Source organism: Drosophila teissieri, chromosome 2L (genome assembly GCF_016746235.2).
Source record: "Drosophila teissieri strain GT53w chromosome 2L, Prin_Dtei_1.1, whole genome shotgun sequence".
Taxonomy (NCBI): domain Eukaryota; kingdom Metazoa; phylum Arthropoda; class Insecta; order Diptera; family Drosophilidae; genus Drosophila; species Drosophila teissieri.
This window is the reverse complement of record NC_053029.1, coordinates 7,532,123-7,544,748: the sequence shown is the minus strand read 5'-3', so window position 1 is coordinate 7,544,748 and position 12,626 is coordinate 7,532,123. Positions and strand designations below refer to the sequence as shown.

General features: G+C 39.3%; 1 protein-coding gene across 1 annotated transcript in view; it reads right to left on the bottom strand.

Moving 5' to 3' along the window:
• Positions 1-914: 914 nt before the first annotated feature.
• LOC122619960 (semaphorin-1A) overlaps positions 915-12,626 on the bottom strand; it is a 128,216-nt gene continuing 116,504 nt past the window's right edge. Inside the window, 9 exon segments of the mRNA XM_043797239.1 lie at positions 915-6,908; positions 7,466-7,538; positions 9,826-9,879; positions 9,944-10,214; positions 10,396-10,603; positions 11,551-11,679; positions 11,761-11,903; positions 12,277-12,388; positions 12,465-12,608. Of these exon segments, the coding sequence (XP_043653174.1) occupies positions 6,040-6,908; positions 7,466-7,538; positions 9,826-9,879; positions 9,944-10,214; positions 10,396-10,603; positions 11,551-11,679; positions 11,761-11,903; positions 12,277-12,388; positions 12,465-12,608 (2,003 nt within the window). The 3' untranslated portion in view covers positions 915-6,039.

The following is a 12,626-nucleotide window of genomic DNA, read 5'->3' as shown; positions in this document are numbered from 1 at the left end:
GCGGAGTTGAAGTCTCTTAGTTGACAAGACCCCAGGAAGTAGTTAAAACTACTGAGCATATTTGTTTTATATTATTAAAAGAAATTACTAAATGTTTAATAGACATATACTATACAAACTAATTTAAATACCGAGCAAACACTTTTTGAATTCTTGGTTGAACATTTATGTGCAAGTATAGCTTCGCTGGGTCTGTCGGACTTAATCTCATCCGGTCGGCGGCCGATAGAGGATTATCTGTGGGTCAAGCTTTTCTTGTTGTTGAAGCGTGTTTCGCCATGTTAAATTAAGTTCAACCCATATTTATATGTATATGTGCAACTTAATGGAACAGTCGTGGAAGCCACACTGATTATGAAACAAATGGTTAAAATAACATTCTTACTACACCCACACAATCTTTCTTCATTTAATGCGTTGTTAAAATTGTATTTAAAAATACTTTTTATCCTCAATAGTCCCGATAACTTTCAACTTTTAATCAAAATAATGAATATTTATTTTATTTTAAATTGTAAAATCATAAGTGTGGTTCACCCTTCTGTCCCAATCTCAACACCGTCTTCGGTGGTCCAGTCATCCGGTCTTTGTCGCCATTTCAGGACATTCGCTTTCTTCCCAGTTGCGTCCGAGATGAATTCCCCATCCTTGGCAATTTCTAGATGTACATCTATCCAGCATCCTAAAATTCTAGTACTACTTTTACCACGGGTAGCCATATCCTACAGAAAATATAATTAGGATCCAATTCTTCTCTTACGCCAGACTTTTGACTACTTAGTTGGAATTTCTGGATAGTTGCCTGCATTTACAGACCTGTAATTCAGTTGGAATAAAACGCATTGGGGAGTTCGTAATATAATATTCTCTATATTTTCATTTTTATTAATCATTTTAGATTCCATTCCCTCCGTTTTTGTTTTTTTTTTAAGTTTCATTTCAATTTCTTCTTTTGCTTCGGTTTGTTCAGTATGTATCTATAATAATGTGTTATAATTAAGAATCGTCATTTCATCTAAATATTTCAGTTATAATAATACAATATAATAATCATTAATAATATGCGGTTTTCATTAATCGATTTCTCTTTTTCGCCATGCATGTTCAACTTTTGTGTGGCTTGCGTCAGAATGTTTTCCGATCCGTTTGGTTTGTGTGGAATTAATTGTGTCTCGGACCAAATCTTTGAGCTCGTGTCGTTTTTATCAGCTTCAGTTTGATTATTTCGTGCCTGAGACCGACTATCTCTTATGTCTCGCAGCTTACTGTACGTTCAAGTATGGAAATCAGAGTTCTAGGAAAGCTAAAAGCAAGTGTATGCATATATACTTGAGTCTATATATGTATATACGTGTTTATATATATTCATTCTAGGTATTTTAATCTCGATTATGCTGTGGCAGTGGCCCAAAGTAAACAAGAAGCCTCTTAATTCAAATCCAAATTCGAACTTAAAAGTATCAAAGTGTCAAATTACGTATTTTCTTTAGCAGCTTCCATTAATTACGATTTCAACAAACCCTCGTGCACTGAGAAGTAAATAGTTAATGCAGAAGTTCCTTCTAGGTAGGTGCACAATTGAACCTGGCTCGACATTGATTGGATTTAATATCAGAATGGATTTGCCTGCGCTTTGTGTTAGGAACTTCTTAACAAATTTACGACTGATGAGACTGAAAATTGTAACGAATTTGCTGGCTTCCGTTCGTCAAAAATCGTTTACCCAAAAATGCACATTAATTAATTTGTCACTGAATCAAAGTTATTCACTGATTTGTTTCTAGCTTGTGTTTCTTTTGTGTTTTTCTTGTATATTTTGTAGCTCAGTCTTTTTACTAACAATTTTTTGTTGTTCATGTTGTTGTTTTATATAGCTTCTTCATGCTGTAGATTCTCGATTCGCGGTGCCGTTCTGATTTATGATACTGCACATACCGCATTCATGAATAATTAAGTGTTGTGTATTAGTTTCTGAATCCAAAACTTGACGAATTCCTAATGGGAGTTGTGTAGAGGAGATTTCAATGGGGGAACTAGAAGATAGGGCCACCTTTTCGCACGAACCGTTACCGATCTTTGGATTTGCTTGAGAAGATCTGGGGCTTATTTCGGTGCACCTTATCAGCGGATTTAAACCGGGATCGGGACGGGAATTCAATTCATACAGTTTAGTTCGCATTTGAGTTCATTCATTTAAATGGCTTGCTGTTAGCTCTATAGTTGCTTGGAAGTACCGTTTTGTGTCTAACTTTCGTAACTTATTTGGTTAAATATTTGTTATTCGCTTTGGGGCTTTCATTTAGTTTGTTACTCATTACTCATTACGTTCTTGCGCTACATTTTCAACAATTTAAATTTATCCTTACGTATTTGTAATCGCTAAAGAACGGATAACATACTCGTGGCTGGTATGCTACCTAATCGATAATACCTAACCGATAAGCATCTCTTTAGGATTGTGTGTGGATGTGGGTGTGGGTGTGGGTAGGAAATCAAATGTTTCGTGTTGAGTTTTGGGGTCTGAACTGGATTTCGCTTGAATGAAGGAGTATTTATTTGGTTGGTGAGTATTTACAAAGATTCGCATAATAGTATTCATAGGGGTAATGCATACGTTAGGCTGGTTGCGTTATAAAATCTTAACATAATTATATAAATTGAATTCAAGAACTCGCTTTACTTTGCTGCATTGATGGCTTTCAAGTAAGTAAAATGCATCGATTACGTGTCAGTGTGTGTTCGTCTTTATTCTATTTGCATAGAGAGCTGGCTACTTAGAGATTAAAAAACCAAACGGAACCGGATATAGTACAGAGTTATTACGTTTACTCTAAATCCGCTCAGTTATCTGATTTTCATTATCTGTAATAGTTCGCTCGATTTCACAAAACATAATAATACAGTTCATAATAATGAAGTTTGTGGTAAATGCCTTAAACTATTTAGTAGGTATTTATAATGTAATGCCTGCTTGTAATAATATCTATCATGTAATCATTAATATATTTTTTGTTTCATATATATTTATATTTATATTTATTTTATGTAAGAAGCACTTGAATATATATCGTTTTTAATGGAAAATGAAAACTTGGGTGTGTGGTGTCATGGATTCATGGATTCATGTTTTCATTTTATTTTTTGTATTTGCTTTTTCATTTTTGTGTGGGTTCCTGCTTTCTGCTCTAGCTTTTAAATGTTGCTTGTTCTTTATAGTTTAATAAGTTGCTAATTAGCAAATATGAATGCGCTTCTACCATTTGCTGGTAATAATTGTTTTTGTCTTATTCGGAGAAAGTTAAAAATCGTTTTCGTTTAGCTTATAATTATCTTTAAAGTATTCTCAACGACGTCTAGTGATCATCATCATCATCGTCAACTCCAATTTCTGATGTTCTAAAAAAGTGTCTGAGTTGGCTTATTTCACAAATGTTTGCCTTTCGCTGAAAGTTTTAAGAAATTTATATATATGCTTTTTTTTGTGTTTTTGCGCTTGAATTTGCCCTTTCCTTACTGAGTGTTTTTAATAAAATACTTTGCTTAAATCAGTTATTTTTTTCTTGTTTATTTCTTCGTTTTTTTTGTTATTTTTTGTGGATTTTTTAATTTAAAAGCATTTCTAGAGAATCTCTCTTCTAAAGTATCTAATAAGTGTATGTATATGGGTCATCTATATTATGTATAAGTATATATTTACGGATTCTCTGATCTTGTTACTGTTGTTGCTGGTTTATGTGTGTAGGCATGATTTACTGTAAAACCTTTCAATTGCAGCCTGGCTTCAAATTACAATTACATGTTAAATTTGCCTTGTATATTGAATAATCGGTAATCGGCAATCAGTTTGCTTGTATATACTCGTATGTAAATGGTAAAGTGTATAAAAGTTAATGATCTGATTCAATTAATACTTGTATGCAATTGTATAAGTAGTTGATGTAGATCTAGAATTAGTTCAAAACTCTAGTGTATTCCTAAGTTTTACCATCTGCTGCTACTCTATGTGTCTGAATCTCATTTATGTTTTTCATATATTTTTCCAAGGGTTTTTATTGCTTTCAAATTACTCGACACTATTTCGTTTAAGAAAAAGAAGACAATAATAGAGAGCATAATGGAATAACTAAATAATTAGAAACAGTAACATTAGTGTTACACAGTTTGTTTAGCGGTATAAATTGCTTTAAATAATATTTATGTACAAATAAAACTAATTAAAAATTAGCACAAACAACTTTAAAAACAACTTTTAAAATCATTCGTGTCTTTGGCTGTCTAAATCGTAATGTAATCGTAATGATTCTACTTGGTTTCTATGCATTTTCGTTTTCCGCTGTTGATGATTTTTCTTCGGTTGTATACATTTTGTCAAAAAGTAAAATGGCATATAAAAAGCATTAAATTGCAGCTGCATAAAGTATATATTAATCAATATATACGCTTACGTTTTTGTGTGGGTTTACTTTTTAAATCTACTGCTTTTTTATGGGTTTTGTCGTTTATACATTTGCTTTGATTTAGATATTTCTACGCTTTTTTACTCGTTTTGCAACGCAATTTCCAAGTTTGATCGGATGATTTGAATGTTTCTCATACAAAATATTGAGTATCAATTGGCTTATCCTATTTCTAATATACTTTAATATGAGAACAACATTAGCAATGCCCCTAGTGAAAATATTTTCAAAAGTTTTGTTCTGCCCTCTGTCCAGTCTATATTACAAACCCTATGTGGCTAGGCTAAAGTTCAGTTTGAATGCTTTCACTAAATTTTGATCGATCACTTCACATGAAATTTGTGTATCCGTCTTCATGCATATATGTATATATATATGTATATATATATATGTATATATATTCGAGTATATACAAAGATAGCGAGTTGTGTTCTCGGTAAAGAACTATTCTGAATCAATGCAAACAATAACAACTAAACTCAAAGAGGGCACATGCCCAATTATGGCACATATCGCACATACTGCAGATCGCACTGTACAGATCGGTTGAATAATGCGTATAGTCCTGTACATAATTTACACGTTCCTATAGCAGACTGAAGCAGAAGCGCAGGAGTCTGTAGTCTGTAGTCTGAATTCGGAAGTCTGAAGAAGTACTATAGCTTGAGGCTCTGCAAATGAAATTGACAATGGAAAGTGCACTCGATGGACTCGATTTCGTTGGGAGCGCTGCATCGCGTTTGGCAGTACCAAGTTCCAGTTCGGAATGAATCCCGAATGCAATCCCCTCCTGTTTCCCAGATTTCTGACGGCTTAAGACTAATTTGTTTGCCCTCCTACTATTCCGGTAACTTATTTCATTTGTATAAATCAGTAATAAGCGTTTCGTTTTGTTTTGTTTTGTTTTGTTTTCTCTTTGTTCTTAACCATTTGTTATGACTTTCTAATTTTATCTATTTTAAATTTCTCTGGGTTAAATGCAAAAAATCTTGTATATCTTGTGTATACTCTATTCGAATAAGGTTTGCTTACAGTATGTTACGTCCTTCCCATCTCTAGGATTAATATTTACATCTGTTGTTTTTTCGCTCTAATCGTAATTAACAATATCATTTTGCAGCTCTAATTTAGCGTAGCCGATCCTTGTGAACCGTCTATGAAATCTATTGGTATATATATAGAGTCATATATACGTATGTTCTGTTATGCTTGTGTATACTTAGCAGATCGGGGAGTATGTATAAAGGCTATATAACTATAAACTTCGTGTATAACTTCTCTGGCTTTTTGTGTGTAAGTAAATCCCCATCCAGTTTCTATCGCTAATGAATGATTTTCCGATTGCGGTTTTGAGTTTAAGGGAAGGGAGCGCCACGTTGCAAATAAGTAGTGTGTACTAAGTGAGGTAGCAGAAAACAAAGATTGCAGCATCTTTACAACAATTAAAAATAATTACTTTAACATGTAACTGTGTTTCTTGTTTAGGAACACGATTTTACAAACGATCCCATTTAAGTATGCAAACAAAGGTGTATAAATTCTGAATCAAAGTGCTTCTGCTATCTCATTGTTGGTTTGCGTACTAGTACATCTCGTTCTCATCCCAGTCGACCGATTGCAGGACCAGTTTGTCGAGCTCCTTGGAGTCGCCGGAGCTGCTGTTGCGCCGGCGCCGCCGCCTCTGCAGATGAGCCCACTTCCGGTTGAGTTGGGTGGCCATTTGGGGTGCGGCAAACATGGCCGCTGCCGCCGCACTCAGCTTGGTGGGCGTTATGGCGCTGCTGCCGCGGCTGACTGTCGAGGCGGTGGGCGTGGCTCCGCCTCCGGCTGGACTCATGCTGAAGAGCTCCCGGTTGCCAAAGCGAAATCTACGTGGCGGCGGCAGCGGTGGCGATGCCACCAGGTGCGGAGTGTCGTAGGGCGGCGGCGGTGTGATCATGGCCAGCGATGAGGTGTCCTCCTGGTCGTGCTCATCGTCATCGTCATCTTCCTCATCGTCCTCATCCCCGAAGTGGTAGTTGGCGGCATCGGAGTGGCGTTCGTAGAGCTCATAGGAGGGCGTCTCGGCCAGCGGCGATTGCGGTTGAACTGGCGTGACGGGCATGGACTTGGCGTACGTCCTGCTGATCACTGGACTCCTGGAGCGTGGCTGGGCTGGGGGCGTGGTCGGAACGGGGGGCGGAAGCGGGTGTGGATGCGGGTGTGTGTGTGGGTGTGGCTGGACGTGCGTGGACTGGGCCTGGATGAGTGGCATCGATTTGGTATTGCATATCAATCAATCACGGTAGATGTAGCTGCAGTTCTTGGGGCTCTCCTGCGGACTGGGACTACTGGAGGGCGGAGCCGGACTGCTGCTGCTGTTGGACATTACGGGCGAGGAGCCGGAACTGGAGTGCGGCTGCTGCGACTGCTGTTGCTGCTGCTGGGGGCTATTCGAGCGGTGTTGAGTTACTGCAAGAGCACACGGAAAGCACACGGATTAGTTGCGATATATCGACTTGGCATGGGTGCTTGGGTGCATGTTGCATCGATGCTTGGGATAAAGAGACACATACGATGGGGCTGTGGAATGAATATTTGGATACAACACTGAATCTGAATCTGCTGCAACATGCACATAAACACTCGCACACACACACACACACACACACAGATCGTTAAACTACTGGTACACATATTAAATAATGAATATCAAGTTATGGAAGGGAAACAATACAGCACATAAATTATGAAATAACGTGTGGTTCTACTCTCAGAAATAGTTTAAACTAAAGAATTCGATTTCAGAGAACTGTCCAACCCATTCGGGTCTCGAACCACAGGGCGATCAGATCGATGAGATCGATCAGATCTCTGATATAGATGGAAAGGAAGGCCTGGCAACAGATGTATAAAATGGTACAATCAAAATGGGTCGGTGTCGGTGTCGGTGTCTTTGGTGTCTTTGGGTTCTGTGGGCCAGTCAAGTAGTAACTCTAACTTAATGCAACTCAGGATTTTCGACTTACCAATGCCATGACGGGGCGGCTGTCTTCTTGCGCGACCAAGACTTCTGTTACGTGTGTTTGTGTTGTTTACAGCCTATGGGGTTGGAGTGTTATCAATTTCTCATCTCTTATAGTCAAAATAAATTGTTTTTGAAAAAGTTACATATGTATGTCATTGTTGAAGAAAATCAAACAGAAGAAAGTATAATTTGCTAATTTGCTTGAATCTAAGTAAAAACGCAATCAGTTCACAATCAGTTTTTGCTCTCAAATGTTGCAAGCAATGCCAATTTCAATTTGTATTTCAAAACGTGTGGCTCTATGAGCCGAAATAAAGATCTGGTTAAAATCGAACTATTAGTGTACCGTTTTTTGTTTGGGATTTCTGGTGGGTTAATGCAATAACTTTTAATTAATATCGGGACGGCAGATTTTAGTGGGCAAGCAATGAATGAAATAATATGTTTAGCATATACCATATATAGAAACGAAAGCAAAAGAGTACATGTATCTTGGTGGGGTAGTAGTGGTTTTATTATTATCGGGTTATACGTTATATTGGTTTCTTAAATATCAAATGTAGTCTAGGATGCACACACGCACTTCCTATTGTCTCAAATATCTCTGAAGTATTTTGTATTGTATTTGTAATCAATTGGGTTTATTGAAATTGGAGTTTGGCGCCCATGCAGAAGAGGTCAAGCGGTTCAAGGGGTTTAGGTTTGGTGGGAGTTTGGTGCTGGAATGTGGGTACATCGGATGGCGCCAGACAACACACACACACACACACACACACACACGCATACTCTCAATCACGCAGAGGTCAAAAAAATGTTGAAGGAAGCGCTGGCGATTTGCGAAGCGAGTTGGGCGCGGGATGGCTGACTGGGCTGGACTGGCCTGATTGAACGATTGAGCTTTTGAGCAGCATTGATTGATCGATAACCTTTTTAGCCATTCGAAAGTGTGTAATGTGGAACAGAAAATAACATTGAGTGAAGAGAGAAGGAGATAGCAAACAACAAAGCTTCTGCAACAGTGCCTAAATATCTAACGAAAATGAAAACAAAATTTTTGCAATGGTGCTCGAAATTTGAAAATTGGATTATGCAAAGTGTGAGCGAAATCGGGGAGATTTGGAAAATTACTTTTTGCCTATGGAATTTCGGTTTCGCTCGTTGCAAAGAGAGCTTCCGTATTGCAGCTTTTGAGCAAAATATTTTCCAGATTAATAATTACAGCAAACGAAAGCCCGCCAAAGAAACGTGAACGAATACGAACAATTAAGGACAGAACCTAAATAAAAATAAATCAAAATCAACTGAAATAAATAAACTAAAATGGCTTTAGTTATAAATAAGTATTTACCATATTTTGGGTAATTAGTCCCTGACTGGTTTCAGCCGCCCCACTCCCGTCTCAAAGGTAAACCTAATGTAAAAAGGGGAAGAAGAATAGAGAAAAGATAGAGATAGATTTTTGTTTTTTCGGTTTCGGTTTCGGTTTCAGTTTCTTTTTTTTTTTGTCTTCTTGTGTTGTTCTTAGAATGCAAAAGTTAGTATCGATAGAAAGAGTTTCCTCATTGAGCTCAAGTAGAGTGAGTAGTAAGAATGTAGCTGTACAAATGCTTAGATAGAGATAGGGTACTAAGTACTAAGAAAGCCCTGCAGAGATCCAATCCCACTTATCTGAGCGATTGGTGTATTTCCAGCCTTAGGACAGAACCCGAAAACAAAAGCTATGTTCGTGGAATGAAGATGGTAAATTAACATGCGGTTGATCGTGAGTGATGGAAATCCGGGTTAAATTATGAAGGATTTGATGATTTGATATAGGTGAAACAGAGTTCATATTTCATTTTAGACGGTGATAATATGCCACACAGCCCCAAAATAGTTCTTATCTTAGTTTAAGTAGTGATTATAGGTGTTTAAATAATAGATAAGCGTGCAGAGGTTACGAGTAGGTAAATAATAAGATCACAACGACATTAACTACAATGTTAGCAATATGATTGGGTTTTGTTAATGATAGATGACAGTGATGCAACTCGGTGCTATATACTTGTTAACACACACATAGAGGGACACACCCTCGAACACAAGAACACACACATATAGTAAAGGTGAGGCTAAGAAATACACCAATCGACGATTGTGTGAGGAGAGTTCAATCAAATACAAGCGCAGCACAAGGACTCTCGATGGGCGAGCAAGTTAGTTAACTAATGTCAATAAATGTCGAACAACATCGAAAAGAGCGCAATGGATACGGTTAGAGATTAGATTAGATTGTAGATACGATACGATAGTCGGAAAATAAAAAACAAATCGCTCTGCTCTCCCAGATCGCCGATCGCTATGAATGCTGGCTCAACTCACCTTCTTGACGCTGCGGGTGGTGGAAAAGCCATCGCCGCGCCTGTAATTATCGCCCTGCGAATGATAAAAATGGTTATAAATCAGATATAGAGGTATATAGTATGCGGCGACTACTCACCATCACCTGGTGGGAACGCAGCGTGCCGAAGTTGTCGCGACCGCGATACGACTGCTGGGTGTTGTAGCCGTCGGGCTGGAACTGGAAGAGGGTCTCCGAGTTGGGACCCTGGTGCATCTGGTGCATCGGGGGCTTGCGCAGCGTGTTCTTGGGCGAGTGCATCTTATTGGGCGGCGGCGGCTGGGGCAGCAGCACCGGCTCCGCATACGTCACCTCCTCCACCTGGGGCAGCAGCTTGGGCTCCTGCTGGATGCGGCAGGACGAGGGGAAGCTGTGTGGATGGAAGCACGGTTACTAACTGGCACAAATACACCGGAGTTAACTGCCTTAATTGAAGCTTACGACCATAGAATGTGGAGCACCTAGTTTACAATACCATTGCCTACTTTTTAGCGCCGGTTTGCTGCCAGCTTTAAAGAACCCATACTAACTACGAGTTAGCCTATACGCACCTATTGACATTCTGGCGCTGCTCGAAGTACTCGTACTCCGTGTCCGGATACGGCAGATTGTCGTCCTCGTCCTTGTGGCAACGGCGACCGCAGAAGTAGCCTGTAAAGAAGCCGACCAGCAGCGAGAAGATCGAACCGGCCAGCACGGCCATCACGAGGGTCTCCACCGTGTACTGGGCGTTGATTATATCTGCGGAGATTTGGGGACCTTCGGTTAGTGGAGGTTCGGGGATCGGATTCGGTTCGTTTTGTTTCGCATCGATACAGTGTGTGCATTAGGCAAAACATTCAACAAACATTCCAAATCACAACAAATATGCAACGATTTTATTGATTGATTGATTTGGTTTGTTGTTTCAGTGTGGGTGGTATCGGGTTTTATGGAGGTTGGTCCATTATTGCAACGACATCAATAAACATCCAAACATCGAATTTAGAACGCACGGTATAAGGTAATTGCACAGTAATTGTTCAGAAATCATAATGAAAGAAACAAGAAAAATATGAATAGGAACAGTTAGTAACCTTGTACAACAACGAGAATTCAACTTGGAAAAGACTTTGTCATTAGTTTAACAAAATATATATGTATTGAACTGAAATCTTGGTAAGTAGCTTATTATGAAATATATACAAGATATTAAATGAAGCAAAGGCAGGCAAAATATTGAGTATACATTCAAAAGCATTTGAGATTAGTAAGTTTATGTTACTTGTTTTAATGTTACTTTGGATAATTATTGTTATTATGTTAGCTTTCTTAAGCAACTCTCTCAGGAAATTTAGTAAATCAAAAATGATCCTTGTCTCGATGTCTTCTTATCAATTTCCGCCCATATTCTATGCTTACAAATAAATTGAAGCTCATGAAAAACAAATTCGCTTTAGATAAAATGCAAGTGCAAGACACTTGAATGGCATAAAGTGCCAACAAGCCGGCAGTCGGAGTCCGGGGAATGCCGACAAAATGAAAATATGATTTGCAGGGTAGACAACACAACACGGGGAAGACAACAAGCAAAGGTCGAAGGTCGCAGGGGAGGTGAGAAGGTGAGAAGGGCAAAGTGACAAGCGGGTACGTGCATAATACAAAACGAACAAATGCAAAATAAATATGATGGAAGAATATGCTGGAAATGCGTTTAGGTAAATCACCTTCAAAGTTCTTATCAATATTGTCGATGATTTCCTGATCCTTGCTCTGGCGCCGCGAATCCAATAAGTCCATGTCGTTGCGGAAGCCCTTCTGCTCCCCGGCGTTGGCATCCTTCGAATTGATTTTGCCTGCACGACCAGAACGGCGTTAATCTCGACACTCTTGGCCAGTTAGGACCGTGGAACTTGGCCGTAGAACTGGGCACTCACCTGAGGGGCAGGCCGCATGCTGGCCAGTGGCCACATTCTGGTAGAAGTAGTTCTCCTCCAGCCATCGGGGAGCTCCGTGCGAACGGCACTTGCCGGCAATTTTGTCCCAGGCGCAGTAGGGATCCTGCAATGCGACGCACTCACTGCGAACAGACGTTGAATTCTGGGTAAGTACGTGCACTCCGAAAAAATCGACAGGAAAATATGTAAGAGTGAAGGACTAACATTCGCTGGTCTGACTTGAAGGAATTTATTTATGATTTAATTTGCATCTCTTAGCTTTCGTATTTATTATGTTATATTTAGCATTTGCTCTGTTTGACAAAACTTTGAAAGACCTAAAAGTCAAGTGTAAACTCCACGAATTCACTGCATATTGAGGCTGTCAAGTGCCTGACAAGCGACAAGCGAGAGTCACGCAAATTGTTACATGATAATAAAAATGCCATTGTCTGGCGTTCGTTGATAGAGGGGGGGTGTGCAGTGAAAGGGGTAGAGGAGGGGGAGGACACTCACCTGCAGCTGGTGATTTTGTCGTTGTGACAACGATGCAATTGTATGGCTACCACCTGGCTGTCCGTCACAATGATTAATTTGCCATCGTCGTAGCTGCCATCTTTGGGTTGATCTGCGGATCGAAAAAACAGGTTAAAATTCCACTTGCCAACATAGTCCTTTTGGTCAAAAGCAAGAGCACTACTCACCGTACTGCATGGTTCTGACTATCTCCAGATTGCGAATGGGCTCGCTCTTGGTCAGCACATCGATCTCCTCGATGACAACGGAGGTGACTTTCTCTGCGGAATCGGCGGACTCGGCATTCACTGACTTGATAATCTTGCCATGATCTGTTACAATATTAAATA